Here is a 16,964-nt window from a genome sequence, read left to right as displayed (position 1 = left end):
CTGTGCACAATGAACACCTCTTGGGGCTCTGTCAATAATTAATGCAGAGATCACAAATAAAATTTGTGGAAAGCCAAGCTCGTCATATTGTTGGGTCAATCTTTAAAGCAAATCAGGAAGGTGGGATTTCAAGGAGTTACTCAAGAAGATACTCAATTTTGAACCTCCAGTGTTCTTTAGGATTGTTTAAGACTGATGTGCAAGAATGAAGCTGTGTTTATCCTCCATATTACAACCATATATCAAACCTACATAAAAATATAGCTTTTATACCTCTCATGATCTTTTAATCTTAAAAAGCTTTTTATTTTTAGTCTTTCTAGTAAGGAACTTTTAAGAGAAAAGAACTTTCTGTATCAAAACATATGCAATAACTACTTCTGTTAACATTTTAGGAAAACATAGGTGCATTTATGCCTGCATTTCCTTTCCTTGCATTGCTGTTTCAAAAACATAAGACTATGGTAGAGAAAGTCCAATGAGTAGCATTTTCTCAGTACACAGCCTGGATAATGTTTCTTCTCCTAGATAGAAGAGGCTATATACGGTAAGCCTGGGGTTATCCCAAGCAAAGATGATGGTATGCTTTCCTTTAAGACGGTGACCTGTGGTTTCTTAAAGCAGGTATTGGAAAACAATTATGTCTGTAGAGAAAATTATTCTTGGTATCGTTCCTTATACCAATTCAGCTGTGCTAAAAATAAGCAGGGAAGAAACTAGAGGGGAACATAATACACCACAATGTTAATATTGATTACCTCTAAGTGGTATGATTATAGGTGATCTAAAATTGTTATTAATTTTATTTTCTAATGAGCGTGCATTACTTTTATAATAAAATTGATAAATATTTAAAGATTATTACCTGTAATTCCCCTTGCCACCACCCACTTGAATTTTTCTTTAGGATTAGTATTAACTGCCCGGGTGCAAGGCTAAGTTGTTCAGAACCAGAAGCCACATATGCTGAAGTTACTTGAGCAATCTCTGAAAAGAAGACAGACAAGAAACTATGAATTCAAGACTATTAAACACTGTAGTACTTTTTTAACTCCATTATTATACATACCAGGTTTCTTGTTTGATGTTCCAGATTTGCTAGCACTCCCAAAACTCTGTAAGGAAAAGACGTACTGTTTTATCATTTTCTAATAATCCAGATGTAAGAGTACAAAGGCTATTATGAATTAGATTTCTAATCCCCAGGGTTCTTGTTTCTTTAAAATGAAGGTCTACTAACAGACATTACAAATGGATGATGCTGGCATCTAGTGACTCAACAAGAATAGCTCATTTTCTGCATCTTACCTGAATATCAAACATGAGCACCTGGGCCAGATACCTCTCATTTATCAGGTTAGCATCAATGCCCACTACATACAATATATCTTAAGGCATGTGTGAGTTCTGCTTCCGCTACCTAGGAGGTTTTTAATTTTTTTTGTATGTTCCCCATGAACATAAGAACAACAACAAAAATCTATTTCCTGGGTGGTAACTATAACCTCAGTCTGACTTAACAGGATAGGGGTGCCTGGGTGGCTCAGTCGCTTAAGCGTCCGAGCTCTTGATGTGAGGTCATGATCTCACAGTTCGTGAGTTCGAGCCCCACACTGGGCTCTGGAGGCTGCTTTATATTCTGTGTCTCCCTCTCTGCCCCTCCCCAGCTTGTGCTGTCTCTCTCTCAAAAATAAATAAACATTTAAAAAAAAAAAAAACCCAAATAGTTGGGCCAACTACATTCCTTCTTTTCAGGAATTTGAACAAATAAAGGGATGGAACAGACAATTTTTTTGTTGTTGTAAGTGAACAAAGTTATAGTTCAAGTACTGAAGTGGAATTGATGGGAGTCCTGGCCTAACATTTTCTGGGTACTTATGACAGAACAGTGGTCTAAGAATCTTACATATATTCATTTATTCAGTTCTCATGACACTAGTAAGTATTATAATTGTCCCCATTTTACAGAGAATGAAACTGAGGTACAGAAAGGTGAAATAACTTGTACAAGGTCACCTAGCCTCTAAGTGTTAGAGCCAGAAGTCAACCTACATGGTTGTCCCATGTGGTGTGTGTATCCCTGGGGACAGTCCTTGAGGCCCTTCCAGGAATCCAGAAGATAAAGACTTTTTGCATAACATTTTTAAGACATTATTTGCCTCTTTCATGGTGTTGACATTTACAGTGGAGGGTAAAACTGGTGATGCCTTAGCATGAATCATGGCAGTGGAGCCACATTATACTAGCAGTCCTAGTATCCTCACCACCACAAGCTCACAGGAAAGCAAACAAAATGGTTCCACTTAAGAATGTCCTTGAGGGGCGCCTGGGTGGCGCAGTCGGTTAAGCGTCCGACTTCAGCCAGGTCATGATCTCGCGGTCCGTGGGTTCAAGCCCCACGTCAGGCTCTGGGCTGATGGCTCAGAGCCTGGAACCTGTTTCCGATTCTGTGTCTCCCTCTCTCTCTGCCCCTCCCCCGTTCATGCTCTGTCTCTCTCTGTCCCAAAAATAAATAAACGTTGAAAAAAAAAAAAAAAAAAAAAAAGAATGTCCTTGATCAGGGGCGCCTGGGTGGCTCAGTCGGGTAAGCATCCGACTTCGGCTCAGGTCATAATCTCACGGTCCGTGAGTTCGAGCCCCGTGTCGGGCTCTGTGCTGACAGCTCAGAGCCTGGAGCCTGCTTCAGATTCTGTGTCTCCCTCTCTCTCTGCACCTCCCCTGCCCATGCTCTCTCTCAAAAATAAACAAACATGAAAAGAATGCCCTTGATCAAGGGGCGTCTTGGTGGCTCAGTCAAGTTAAGTGTCTGACTTCAGCTCAAGTCATGATCTCATGGTTCTGTGCTGATAGCTTGGAGCCTGGAGCCTGCATCGGATTCTTTGTCTCCCTCTCTATATCCCTCCCCCACTCTCACTCTGTCTCTCACTCAAAAATAAATAAACATTAACAAAAAAAATATTTTTTTTAATTTAAGAAAAAATGTCCTTGATCAAGGAGTAAAAAATTAAATCTTAATGAAATACAATCTTTTAATATTTTTATTTTATTTTCAAAGTATGTTCCATACCCAATGTGGGGCTCGAACTTACAGCCCAGAGATCAAGCTCCACCAATTGAGCCAGCCAGGTGTCCTGAAATAAAATCTTTTAAAAATTCTGTGTGACTCAACAGAAGCATGCCTGCAGCCATTTCCGCTGCATACTGAAGAACCAAGACAGCTGTCTCAAAGAGAAGCACTTGTGTGATTACACTGCGAGCTAAACTAGGTTTGTCATGGAACGACATTTTTACTTGAAAGCACGACTGAATGACAAACTATCCTGACTTGGGGTTTAGCAGACATTTTCTCAAAGATAAAGTATGCTTGTCATATCAATGAAAACCACTGACAAATTTGCTGTCAATGATCAAATTCAAGATTTCAAGAGAAACCTGAAATTTTGGAAAACTTGAATCTACTACCCTGAGCTTAACAGTTTCACAGTATTTAAAGATTTTCCTATGAGGGGCGCCTGGGTGGCTCAGTTGCTTAGGCGACCGACTTCAGCTCGGGTCATGATCTCACGGTCTGTGAGTTTGAGCCCCGTGTCGGGCTCTGTGCTGACAACTCAGAGGCTGGAGCCTGCTTCGGATTCTGTGTCTCCCCGTCTCTCTACCACTCCCCTGCTCACACTCTGTGTCTCTCTGTCTCTCAATAACAAATAAACATTAAAAAAATAAAAAAAAAAAATAAAGATTTTCCTAGGAGATCAGTGGTGACATTAACAAATGTTAACTTTTTGGTATTGTATGATGAAACGTGTCAATACTAAGAATATGTGCATAACTCAGTGATTCAGTATTTTCCAAATGACCAATGAATGATGTCACCACATGGGTAATGAATAATGTTACCAGCATGGGTAAAAAATCCATTCAATTTTAATTCAACAGTAAGAAATGTTCACTGATATGGCTTTAGATTCCATGTGTAACTAACCTGTAAAAATTTAACACTTACCAAGTTTTGGTGTAGTAATATCAAGGAATATCCACAGATATCTAAAAATGTTACTAAAATATGTCTCTGTTGGGGCACCTGGGTGGCTCAGTCGGTTGAGCATCCGACTTCAGCTCAGGTCACGATCTCACGGTTCGTGAGCTCGAGCCCCGCGTTGGGCTCTGTGTTGTTAGTGCAGACAGAGCCTGCTTCAGATCCTCTGTCCCCCTCCCCACACCAACCCCACTTCCTGCTCATGCTCTCTAAAATAAACATTTTTTTAAAAATTAAAAAAATATTTTTCTGTTTTCTCCCATATCTGCGTGAGGTTGAATTTTCTTTGTGCACGTCAACCAAAAGAATGTATCACAACAGACTGAATACAGAAACAGGAGAATCCAACTGTCTTCAGGTTAAGCCAGACATTAAAGAGATTTGCAGAAATATAAAACAATGACCCTCTTTTCACCAAACTTTTTTGTTTGAAAATATATTGTTGGTTTTCATAAGTAGCAAGTTATTTATATAACCATGTAATGGGTTTAATTTTGTTACTTTAAAATAAGTAAATATTTTTAAAACTGCAGTTTTAATTTCTAACATGGAATATATAACCATATTTAACCCATGCATTAAAAAAAACTCTTTAGAGTCCCCAATTTTTTAAGAATTCCAGAAACCTAAAAGTTTGAGAACTGCTGCACTGTACCATACTAGTAGAAGGATGAAAAGCAGCAGGAACTCATAATGTAGGGCAAGTCACATTAACGTCAGGGCCTTAAGGTAAAATTTTACAGGCTCCTTCTTGGTGATCCCTTGGTAAGCTGGCCTGGATCTGGGATCATTCCTAGCTTTAGTTACCATGAGACCAGCCCTACCTCTGGGTCCTGTTCTTAGAAATTTAATGAAATCCTGTCTCTCTTACCTAACAGGATCCCTATAATAAACTGGTGCTACCTTAAGTGGTTTTCTTACAACCAAATCCTGACCAAACCCATATATACAGGAGTCTCTGTTTTAAGTATGAATCTCAAGACACAAGAATGGAATCATTTTGTTTCTATATCAAAATAACTTTACCTCTTGATCTTTTGGTTTGACATAATTTGATGGAAAAATTCCAGTTCTCTCTCCAATACTTCCTGTCCACCATTCTCCATCTTTCTGGGTCACCAATATTTCTTCACCTTCAGTGAAAGTCAAATCTCCAGGTTCTACACTTGAATATGGATAAAGTGCAATATATTCTGTCGGAAACAAAGCAAAAAGAAACTAACTTGGGTTGTAAGATTATAGAAGGAAAAAAAATTATGTTAATCTCCAAATCCTGTGTAAATTACTGTAAAAGACCTTGTAACTTAAGAAAACCTAATGTAAAAAGATCTTAAAACAGAAAAAGGAATGAAGCGATTGTTTAATAATTTCTTAGAAAAAGACTACTTAACATAATTCATTATCATGGAGTTTCTTTTTTTTCCAACTGTAGCATCATCTTATCACAGAGAATAATCCATAAACACAAACAGATCCAAGTATCTCTACAGAGTCAAGATATGGAAAGTATTCTTCAACCTCCTTACACAAAATATATTTTAATATGCTAGGTTCTTTTCTCTTTAATTCTTATATAAATACAGTTATGAAAATGCCCAATATTCAGCTGACACCAGTACCAGAGGCCAAGCTCCACCACAATGACCCAGCTTCTAGCACAGTGCTTGGCACACAGATGCTCAAAAAATGCTTGTTAACAAATGACCTCAAGGGAAAGGTCTACATGTCAATATTGGCTTTGGTTTCCGTCCCTGTTATTACTGCTACTTGGAACAAACAGTCGATGATCTGGCTTTAGTCTTTCTTTTCTAGTTATTTTTATTTGTCAACCTGGAATTTCATCTGTACATCCTAAACTAGAGATGACCGGGAACATCATCTATGACCTGTTTACTATTCACATTGCCAGGATTACTCAATTTATGGGATTTAACAAAACCAGAAATGCATGCAACATTTAGGTATGCAGTAATAAGCAAGGTCCTTCCCAAAAAACTCCTCACTACTTTCCCAGACTCATCCCATAGCACTCACTCCACAGTGAACCTATTATTCCAGCCTTGCTGGTGACCTGAGTTCCCTATCCATTCATAGCTATGTTCTGGCTCATGACTTTCTCTTATTCTACAAGACCTGTCTCTTCCTAGGTCACTATGCAAAACCCTACTCCTTGCTTGAGATGATTCAGTACTGCCATGTCTGTGGATTCCCAGTTCCCACTTAAAACGAAGTTATGTCCACTCATTATAGAATTTATTACAATGGTACCCCTATCTTCCCCAGTCTACTGTGAAGACTCGGGAGACTGTGTTTTATTCATCCTTGTATCTTTTAGGCGCTAGCATAAAACCTTAAACACAGTAGCTACTGTATAAGCGTTTAAATTACCACTAAACTGATTTTCTTGAGCAAAAACAGAAACATATAATTACTTCACTTCAACTAATTTTACAATGGACGTATATAATTCATTTATAAATAACGTTAAATAAAAATGCCCGAAATGAGGATAGACAATCTTTCATTTTTTCAAAATAAATAATAAGTTATTAGTCGAACAACCTAAAGGGCTACAGAAAAAATTTTTGTAATGATTATAATAAAACATACCTTGATTTCAAATCCTACTTAATGATTTATAGGATCCACCATAATTAAAATGCAATTTGTAAACAACTAAACGTACTAAAATTGCCTTATTTTCTAAATTACTGTAACGCAGGTGTATTATAAGAAAACAAAAAATTTCATGCTATCTCACTGTAACATCTTTTATTTATGATCTTACTTACCAAGTCTATGCTGAATGTTTATAGTACTGATTTTCTAAAAATGCCCTATTTTTTCTCTAGTCTCAATGTTCACATGAAATAAACAAAGGACAGGTTTTCCTAAACTCACTTTAACACTGAAGACACAGAAACAGGGAGGATAACCACTGAGGGAAGTCAGATAGTCAATAGCTAATCTGACGCCCATATAATTTACAAATTGCCGAAAACTCACCCTCTCCACCTGTGTAGGCTGCAGAGGTAGGTTTCTTGTTTACAGCTGCATACAAAGCTTCTGGTCTGCCAGATAAATACAGAAACAGATAAGAAAAAACAACAATGAATCAAAAAGCCATCAACAAGCAAAACCAAGAAACGTGACAGAAGGTGTTGGCGGTACATTCTTTTAGGACTTTCTAAAAGGAATTTAAATATTGTCTCAGTAAACAGGCTAGAAATATTCTCATACAAAAAACTGTAGGGGACTAAGAATGCCTAGTTACAGACTTCTAAATTTTTTACTACAGTCAAGTAATTTCAACATGATTTTTAAATAGTTTTTTAAGTGTGAGATATTTTGCCTTTCTAAAGGAATGTAAAAGTCACCAATGCTTTGGTAAATGGACAGTTATTTGGAAAAGCACATGGCGGGCTTGGCTTCATACAGGGAGAACAAGGACAGTATGTAAATTTTAGTTTCTGTTTAGAGTACACTACACTTAAATATATAAAAATAACAACTTTATTTTTTATATTTCAGAGCAGGTAAAACTTTAATTTCCAATTTAACCCAGGAAATGGAAAAAATCTGGAAGCCTGTCATGTTTAAGAGCTAGACATCTGGGGGCGCCTGGGTGGCTCAGTCAGTTAAGTGTACAACTTTGGCTCAGGTCGTGATCTTGCAGTTTGTGAGTTCGAGCCCCGCGTCAGGCTCTGTGCTGACAGCTCAGAGCCTGGAGCCTGCTTCAGATTCTGTGTCTCCCTCTCTCTCTCTCTGCCCCTCCCCTGCTCACACTCTGTCTCTCTCAATAATAAATAAACGTTAAAAAAAAAAAAAAAAAAAAAAGCTAGACATCTGTAGGATGCACCAGGGCTTCCCAGGATCCTTGAGGAAACTATATAGCAATAAGTCAGTACTCAGAATGGAACCTCGCTACAACTCATGGCCACAACTGAACGCACCACTGCCTTGTTTAGGGCATGATCTCTCCATTACTGCAGGTTTTCAAATTACGGGTCTTATCTGTTAGAAAAGATCAGTAATGAATGAGAAGTTGGGGGGAACAGCATTTAAACTTACTGCCTTTACGCTGAAGTTTTCTTCTCTGTAAAATGTTATGGCGTTTAAGATAATTCCTGTAAAGGGCTCACCACAGTGCCACACGTCAGCTCTGAATTGTTATCATTTACACACTTCTAAATCTAAAATTCTGTGTCAGTCTGAAGAGCAAATTTCTGCACTGGAACTAAAAATTCATACAGAGAATCTCAGCCTTGAAAATGTTTTTAAAGATTAATTTACTCTTTTTATCCCATCAATTGGAAAACCGAAGGCAAACAGGTTATTCCACATAGGCTGACAAAAAGTACAATCAGAACTCAAGCCTCTTGATTTCCAAAGACCTGTCTCTTTTCATTCAATCAGATCACTTTTTTATTTGGATCAACTTCAGTATAAAACATAAGGAGACAGCTGCCCATCACTACTTTTGTAGTTATTTCTTAAACATCTTAAACATGCCTGGAGATCTCACTCCTCTACAGACTGGGAAATTAAGGCCAGAGACCTTATTTAGTTTTTACTTGTTCTTCACTTGAACATTGATTCATCTGATTGTTCATTCAATGAATCCTCTCCTTATTCACTGAGCTAATATGACTGAGAAGCTACTATGCATTGAGATTACACTAGGCAGGAAAAAAAACCGAAAAACAAAGACACGGATCCTGCCCTCCCAGAGCTTATGACCTAATAGGAGAGATGGATAAGAAAATAAATAATTGCAACCCAGTCTGTTATGTGCAGTAAGAGAGGTATGATCTTCGAGGAATTCTGGAGGCCCAGAAATGGAATGCCCTACACTTTGGCAATGGGGAGGCCGTCAGCAAAGGTTTATTTAAATACTGACAATGCACGGTAAATAACAAGGGAGAAGTGCTCCAAAGGAAATGAAAAGTAACTCTTGAGCTACCACAAAGAAAGCAACAGATCTAAAATTTTAAGCACTTTGAAAACTTTAGGCATCTGAAATAACTAGAATAAAAGATATTCTAAAACTGGTACAAATATGTGAAGTACACTTTTTTTCACTCTAGAAATCCCCCTCTTGATATTCAAACTCAAGCATAAATGTTTTATTTTATGGTATAGCCAGTTGTTCTTCAGCCGACTCATTATTGAAAACACCAACATCCACATCTCACGTAAACACAAAATGCTTACTCTTCCCGCTTGACTTCACTCCCAGGGAGTATTTTGACATAAGATTTTGGAAACCACCCTCTTCCTCCATGCACCTCTCCAAACCACCAATTTTCTTGCTGTTCCAACACAGTGATAATATCATGTTTTGAAAAGTTCAAGTGGTTATCCTTCTTTGCAGTCCAAGAACACAGGGCCTGCGCCTTTAGGTTTTCTACAACCTGTCCCTGTGAACATAAAAACACAAAATTTTAAAAAAAGTAACCACAATTTTTGTTTCCTACTATATAGCTTGTTCACTGTTCAAACAAAGACCAGTTTGGTATGGTGGTGCCTTAAGATAACTTTTATCTACTAAATGATTTACAATTATATATGACAGACAACCATTTGAGTAGCCTTCTGTTAAAAGTTTTCCCTGATCTCTGAACAGTGCTAATATCATTAACACCCTTGTCTTTCCAGAAGCTCACCCTCTGGTGACTGATGGGTCTGTGTCCAGTCCCTTTCCCTTCCTGTTTCACATGATTTTCCTAAATTATCTTATTTATGTCTATGCCTTCTCTAATCTATATCTTAATTTTAACTTTATCTCCTGAGCTCCAGACTTGTAAGTCAGACTACTCATTGGGCCTTCCCACCAGGTTGTCTCTAAACCAGATACCTTAAAGTTGCACGGTGAGACATCATTTTTAGAGCCCACAGAAACCACTCCTCTTGCAATGCTCACCGAAGACAATGCTATCACCATCCTTCCAGTTACTCAAGCTCAAGACCCTGAGGAACCTTCTTTAACTCCCAACTTCTTCCTTACTCTCGACATTTCAATGGATTGCCAATTTTATGTCAATTCCTAGTAATCTTAAATCCACCTCCTCTTCTATACATTTTCTTTACTGTGGTAAAGAATCATCTCTTGTAATTAGCTACTGTGGCATCCTTCCTTGCTTGGTTTCCTTCCTTTGCTTCCTTCCACCAATCGACCCCCGTACTACTGCTGGGAGTTAGGTTTCAAAAATATACACACCTCTTGGAAACCTTCAGGGGCTGCCCACTACCAAGCAGCTAGGCATGGTATTAAACACTTCACACATAAACCTCACCCTCTAGCTTTCCTGCTTGACCCTTTCTCCAAGATTCCTGTACTCTGGCCACACTATAAATAATTCTTGTCCTGGAAACTCTGTGTTAACATGCCTCACTGACTTCCCCAAATTATTTTTTCACAGGAATAACTTTCCTTCTCTGTTTGCTAAAATCTTGCTTATCCTCAAAGGTCCTGCTCAAATACTTGGTCCTTTGTGAACCCTGCTCCAATTCCCAAAGAGTGAATGAGATCTCTCTCGGCTATATAGTCCTCAAGATTTTGTAGAATATCTTTATTACAACCCTTCACATATTTTACAATTATTTATATATGTGTCTGTTTCATTAGATTATGACTCCTTAATGGCAGAGATTTTTTTTCCATTAAATTTCTAGCATATAAAGAAACGCCTGGAACCTATCTATGGTCATGAAGTAAACATTTTTTTGAGTGAAGGTGAAATTTGTAGGGCTCTGTTTTGACAAAGTCTGATTTCTTTTCAATAATATTAATGTAACAATGCCTGCAATGGTTACATGTAAAGCAGAGGCTAAATATATGTAACATAGTTCCCACACAAATTTCTTACCAACAAAACCCCAAAAACCTCCAAGCCCACATATCTTCTCACAATAACTACGAATTAAGAATAATATAGCCAGATTTATAAAGATGACATTTTGAGCTTAGAAACCCTAGCTGCTAGCAACTGGGTGCTATGAAAATGAATTGTTGAGAAACTTCTAAGTAATAATAATAATAATTTCTTTACATCATATCACATGTCAATGACAAGAACAGAAACCAAATACTACAAACTCTGGTTAAATTAGTAAGTGATGTTTTTGTACAAAAATTTTCTATTTTATGTGAACATGAGCAATGTCAAAGAATAAAACAGAGAAAAATTAAAGATACACACCTGCCCATGAATCGGTGATATAGATCCAGGGGAAACAGTACGAGTAAAAGCTGATTTTTTCTGCCATGATGTATTAACAGTTAGGTTTGTAAAAGATACATTTTGATAATCAGTCACTGATGCTGGTTGATTTGAAGAAAGTGATCTGTAAAATACAACACTTTGATGTAAATACACTTCATCATTTAAAATCTAATGAAGCACTACAAATTTATCAACTTATACATAATTCACATTGTGTTTAAACACAATTTTGGAAAAAAGAATTCACGAACCAAGTACTGACCTACACTTTTGTTTATTAAATTTCAGTATGAAATCTGGAACAGAAGGTACTCTTGAAGAGTCCAGCACAGATTATAATATGATTAAGTAGCAGGTTGACACAAATACATTTGCAGGGCTAAATACACTGCACTGTTAGCTAAAAACTTACTCAGAAGAAGTTGAGGTAGCAGATACTGATACTGTAGGGGGAAGTAAGGCCTTCTTAGGAGACACAGATTTTTCACCTGATGGCATTTTTTCTACATAGTTGCAAGGAAACCAGCCAAAATTTCCTTGAAAACTACCATAAAGCCAACCAGGTTCTCCTACAGTTTTTTCATCAACCTATGGAAACAAAAAGAAGGGTTAACAATGGTTAGAATGTCACACATTTACAAAGGAAAGAGACGCAGACTATTGTACAATAGCCTCATTTTCAGAATTAAGCTCATGTAACTAAAGAGCTGAGGCATTTTCTTTTCTTTTTTATTTCTTAAAAAAAATTTTTTTTAATGTTTATTTTTTTTGAGAGAGACAGAGTATGAGCAGGGGAGGGGCAGAGAACGAGAGGGAGACACAGAATCTGAAGCAGGCTCCATGCTCCACGCTGTCAACACAGAGCCTGATGCAGGACTTGAACTCATGAACGGTGAAATCATGACCTGAGCTGAAGTTGGACGCTTGACTGAGCCACCCAGGTGCCCCTTTTCTAGAGAGAGGGTGCAAGTGAGCAAGGGGGGCAGAGAGAAAGAGAGAATCCCACAAGGTGGGGGGTAGAGAGAGAGAGAGAGAGAGAGAGAGAAAGTGGGGCTCACCCAGGGCTCATGTTTTTACCCAAAGCAGGGCTCCTGTTCACCCGAAGTGGGGCCTGAGCTCACCTGATGTGGGACTTGAACTCATCAACTGTGAGATCATGACCTGAGCTGAAGTCAGATGTTTAACAACTAAAGCCACCCAGGCACCCTGAGCTGAGGCATTTTCTACATATTAATAGGTCACTATCTCTAATGACAGACAAAGGTGCCTTTTAGAAAAAAATGTTCACTTATTTTGAGAGAGCAAGAGAGAGAGAGAGAGAGGGAGAGAGAGAAGGAGGGAGTGCATGAGCAGGGGAGGAGCAGAGACAGAGGGAGAGAGAGAATCCCAAGCAGGCTCCGTGCTGTCAGTGCAGAGCCTGACATGGGGGTCAATCTCATAAACTGTGAGATAACGATCTGAGCTGAAATCAAGAGTCAGATGCTCAATCGACTAAGCCATCCAGAAGCCCCCAAAAAATGAAATTTTAAAAAGGCACCTTTGGCTCTTGATTTTGGCTCAGATCATGATCTCACAGTTAGTGAGACTGAGCCCTGCATCTGGCTCTGTGCTGGGGAGGGAGTCTGCTTGGGATCCACTCTCTCCCTCTCTCTCTGCCTCTGCCCTTCCCAACCTGTGCCTGTTGTGCACTCTCTTTCTCTCAAAAAAATTTAATTTCATCCAAGTTAAATACACAAAAATAGTTAACAGAAACAAACAGCATTCTATATGGCTTATGATGGAAGATCCCATCACTCATTATGCCCTGATTTCCACTCCTGATAACAACTTGCCATTCGTAGTTGTTTTTCTATATCATCCTCTGTATTTCTTCTTCCTTCCTTCCTTCCTTCCTCCCTCCCTCCCCCCCTTCCTTCCTTCGTTCCTTCGTTCCTTCCTTCAAGTAGGCTTCACACTCAGCGTGGAGCCCAATGCAGGGCTTGAACTCATGATCCTGAGATCAAGACCTGAGCTGAGATCAAGCCAGATGTTTAATACCCAGGCACCCCCATCTTCTATATTTCTAAATAATGTATTTATACTATTATTTCCTGAATGTTTCAATTTTAAACATCATCTATTGGATTTTGATTATGGAAAATCAACATTTAACTTTTACTGCATCTTCTTTTTCTATCAACACCGCTATCTCAAATTTTTTGGTTTAATTATATTTAATGTTTATATTATTATGACTAGGTAAACAAATATTTCACATCTAAATCATGTAATGTTCTGATAATTACATTTCCTTTCTTGCAAACTTGTTATTTTCCTATAGTTAATCATTAATTTTTGTTTTGTTTAGTTTTGTTTAGTTCCTATTACAGAGTCTTCTTGAGCTAAGAGAACTAGAAAACTTTCTCTAAATACTATTTTTCAACTGGTAACACATGCAGGTGATTTGTAGTTTCATCTCTTCTCCCTTTTATTGCTGAGTAATATTACATTGTATAGATGTACCACAATTTGCTTGTATGTTTACCTACTGATGGACATTTGAGTTGTTTCCAGTTTTTGGCTATGATAAAACTATGAACATCTGTCTTTGTATATTGATCTTATATCCTGCAACCTTGCTAAACTCACTCATTAGTTCTATCATTGCTATGTAATAATTAAAAAATGGTGTTCTAAAATACAACAAAAGGAACCACTGATAAAATATTATCTTGTAAATCTAGTTTAAGGCTAAATTTAAAACAGCTAAGCCACAGCACTAAAAATGAAGAACACAATAGACCTCAAGGAATTACTCAACCTAAAGCAGAATGCTCAGCAATATACCTAATTTAAATGCTGGTCTCAAGGCAAGGATCACTGACAGGTATGAATACTGGCATTCAAATACTAACTTCCTTCCCTACAAACTTTTAAAAGCCTACTTTCTTCAATACTTTTTCCTTAAACTTTCTAGCTTTTCAAGAAGACAAGCCCCATTCATTTAATCTTTAAAATTAGACCAAGTTTGCTTTTGTAACAGGTTAATTTTAATAAATTTCGTATCTATAATTTACGGCCCTAATTTTTAGTTGTCAATTTATACAGAAAGTGAAACTAAAAAAATTTATGTAAGTTCTCAGAGGTTTATGGAAACTATTACCTCAAAAATAACATTAACATATAAGAATGCTAGAAAAACAGGTTGTCACGGAAAATGTTGCCAGGACTCAGTGGAATTTCTAATCTTTTTCACCTTCAATCAAATCTCTTCTGCCACCCTTATCCATTAAGTTGACTAGGTCTTGCCACCTATCTGACCAAGAATAGGGAAACCATCAGATCTGAGCTCACCTTCGAATTCAGCAAAATGTATTTCTAGTCCCATGCATCCTTTCCTTCAGCCCTCTAACCAAAACGGAAGGGCTGTCTAATCCTCCCACTACTCTCTCCTCCGATGCTCTAGGTCCTAAGCTCTCCAGCCTTACTGAAAATCATCTTCACCTGTACCCACTGGTCAGAACAAAGAGGTCTGCCGGGGAGCCATGAAGTGCCTTCCTGAGTGTTCTGTATGTTGATCTGAGTGGTAGTTTCACAGATATATACATGTGTACACTAACAATTGTGCTGTACACTAACAATTGTGCACTTTACTAAATCCACTATCATTAACCTTTTCCCTCTCTGCAGATCCTATCATTATTTAAACTTGCAAATAAACCAGCAAATTCGCTCAAGCCAAGATAAAAAAACCAAAAAATGAAACACAGAACTTCCTTCAACCCACTCTCCTCATTAATCATTTTCTCTCCCTTCCCACTTTCAAAAGCTAAGCTCCTTCAAAGAATTTTATATATTCACTGTCTCCTCTTCCTCCCTTCCAATTTCAGGTCACTGAAATCTGGCTTGTTCCCCACCATTCCACTCAACTGTTTTCCTCAAGGTTAACAATAGCTCTGATACTGCTAATCTAATGGCTGTTTTCTAAGTCCTATCTTATTCACATGCAGACCACTCTTCTCCAAGTTCATTGACACTAAACTCTCCTGGCTTTTTCCTAGTGACTCTAGTCATTTCTTTTTAAGGCTCCTCTTCTTCTAATAATCCCTTTAGTGTTAGTGTCTCTTAAGGATCATCATTCATCTGCTACCTCAAGGCAATTACCATCACAACACAATGATGACACTCAAATTGGCCTCTGATCTCTGCCTGAGATCTCTCTAGACATCTCTGGATATTCAACTGCTATCCAGAAATCTGAAACTCATCCAAACTTGAACTTATTATAATTCTCACCTAAATTCCCTCCTTTTGATCTTCCTCTCTCAGTGAACGACATGGTCATCAACCAAGTTGTTGAAATCAGGTATCTGGTAGTAACTCATGACTCATTGGTTATATCAGCGATTTGGCAGAGAACACCCCCAAGAAACTCCAGCTGACTCAATGTTCCTGTTGTCATTGCCATCAGATTGGCTTGATGACCACGGGGGAGGTCTGCTGTAAAGCTAGTAGCTTTCTACCACCTTTCTTCCTCTGCTTTAGAATGTCCTTCTCATCAGACTACCAGCTCATTAAGTGCAGAGACTGTGTGTCTTGTTTACTATATTCCTAGCATAGCCCTCAACAAATATTTGTTGATGGTAAAAGACAGAACCAAAAATATAAATAGGTTCTTGGCCAAACATGTCCAGAGATAGGCTGCATCTTTTCATTCTTAGACACAACTTCATCATCACCAACAGGTGGAAGAGGAACAGGAGGGCCAGCAGACTGTGGATTGTCAGTGGTGGCAACGGTAACAGAAGGAATGTGTTGCTGGGGATTAACCTGAGTGTTTGAACAGAGGTTTCTGGTAAAACCTATGCCAAGTACCATTAAACAGTTGCAGTGTAACCGATAAAAGACACCAAACTGGTGACTATGCAGGCTAAAAAGAAAACACACACTGGCTAGGTATTCGAGGTAATATTACTTTAATTTACTAAGAAGAAAAGTGACACAGAGACTAAAATCCAAGTTACTATGCTTCTAAAGCCTGTATTCTTTCCATTATATCACAATAGCTGTATCAAATGCTATTCCCTCCATCTTCTCTTATTCATCCATTTTACATGGTTTGTGACTATATAATAAAGGCCTTTAGTTTCAAGGAAAAAGGGATTGCATCTAGTTAGGGCTATAGAGTCTACTTCCTTCAATTCTTTTAATGGTTGTCAGAAAATAATCAGCGCCCCCAAATTTCATTGGTAATTTATTAAAACAACACAATCAGCATCACTTTTTAAAAAATGTTTATTTATTTTTGAGAGAGAGAGAGAGAGAGAGAGAGAGACAGAATCCAAAGCAGGCTGAGTTGTCAGCACAGAGCCTGACACAGTTTGAACTCAAGAGCTGTGAGATCATGGCCTGAGCCAAAGTCAGACGCCTAACCGACTGAACCACCCAGGCAACCCTCAGCATCACTATTTATGCTGTGAAGCAGTATGGCACAGCGTAAAGACCACTGGATTTGGAAATCAAAGATGTGTACTTGTGACCCACTCTGGCACTGTCCTACTGACTGTTAACATTTTGTGTAAGTCTAAGCTTCCTTACCTAGAACACAGCAGTGATAAATAATATGCAAGTCTGCAGCATCTCATTAGGGACAAATCAGATAAAGCTTAAGGTATACATTTTAAATGGTATATCACTATATAAAATTATAGAGTAATATATTACAT

At 38.1% G+C, this 16,964-nt stretch overlaps 1 protein-coding gene across 19 annotated transcripts in view; it reads right to left on the bottom strand.

Annotated features, from left to right (window-relative positions):
* Window positions 1-16,964, bottom strand: part of ITSN2 (intersectin 2) — a 146,451-nt gene that overhangs the window by 46,571 nt on the left and 82,916 nt on the right. For all 19 annotated transcript variants that reach the window (XR_006703745.1, XM_045447567.1, XM_045447559.1 and 16 more), the window contains 7 exons: window positions 11,672-11,847; window positions 11,236-11,380; window positions 9,248-9,453; window positions 7,040-7,104; window positions 5,060-5,226; window positions 1,070-1,115; window positions 866-987 (listed from right to left, as the gene is read on the bottom strand). Coding sequence is in view for 18 of the 19 variants with exons in the window: in XM_045447567.1 (XP_045303523.1) it covers window positions 866-987; window positions 1,070-1,115; window positions 5,060-5,226; window positions 7,040-7,104; window positions 9,248-9,453; window positions 11,236-11,380; window positions 11,672-11,847 (927 nt within the window). In the remaining variant the exon portion in view is untranslated. The remainder of the gene's footprint in view (window positions 1-865; window positions 988-1,069; window positions 1,116-5,059; window positions 5,227-7,039; window positions 7,105-9,247; window positions 9,454-11,235; window positions 11,381-11,671; window positions 11,848-16,964) is intronic.

This window comes from Leopardus geoffroyi, chromosome A3 (genome assembly GCF_018350155.1).
Source record: "Leopardus geoffroyi isolate Oge1 chromosome A3, O.geoffroyi_Oge1_pat1.0, whole genome shotgun sequence".
In the NCBI taxonomy this organism is placed as follows: Eukaryota; Metazoa; Chordata; class Mammalia; order Carnivora; family Felidae; genus Leopardus; species Leopardus geoffroyi.
This window is presented reverse-complemented; position numbering and strand designations above follow the sequence as displayed.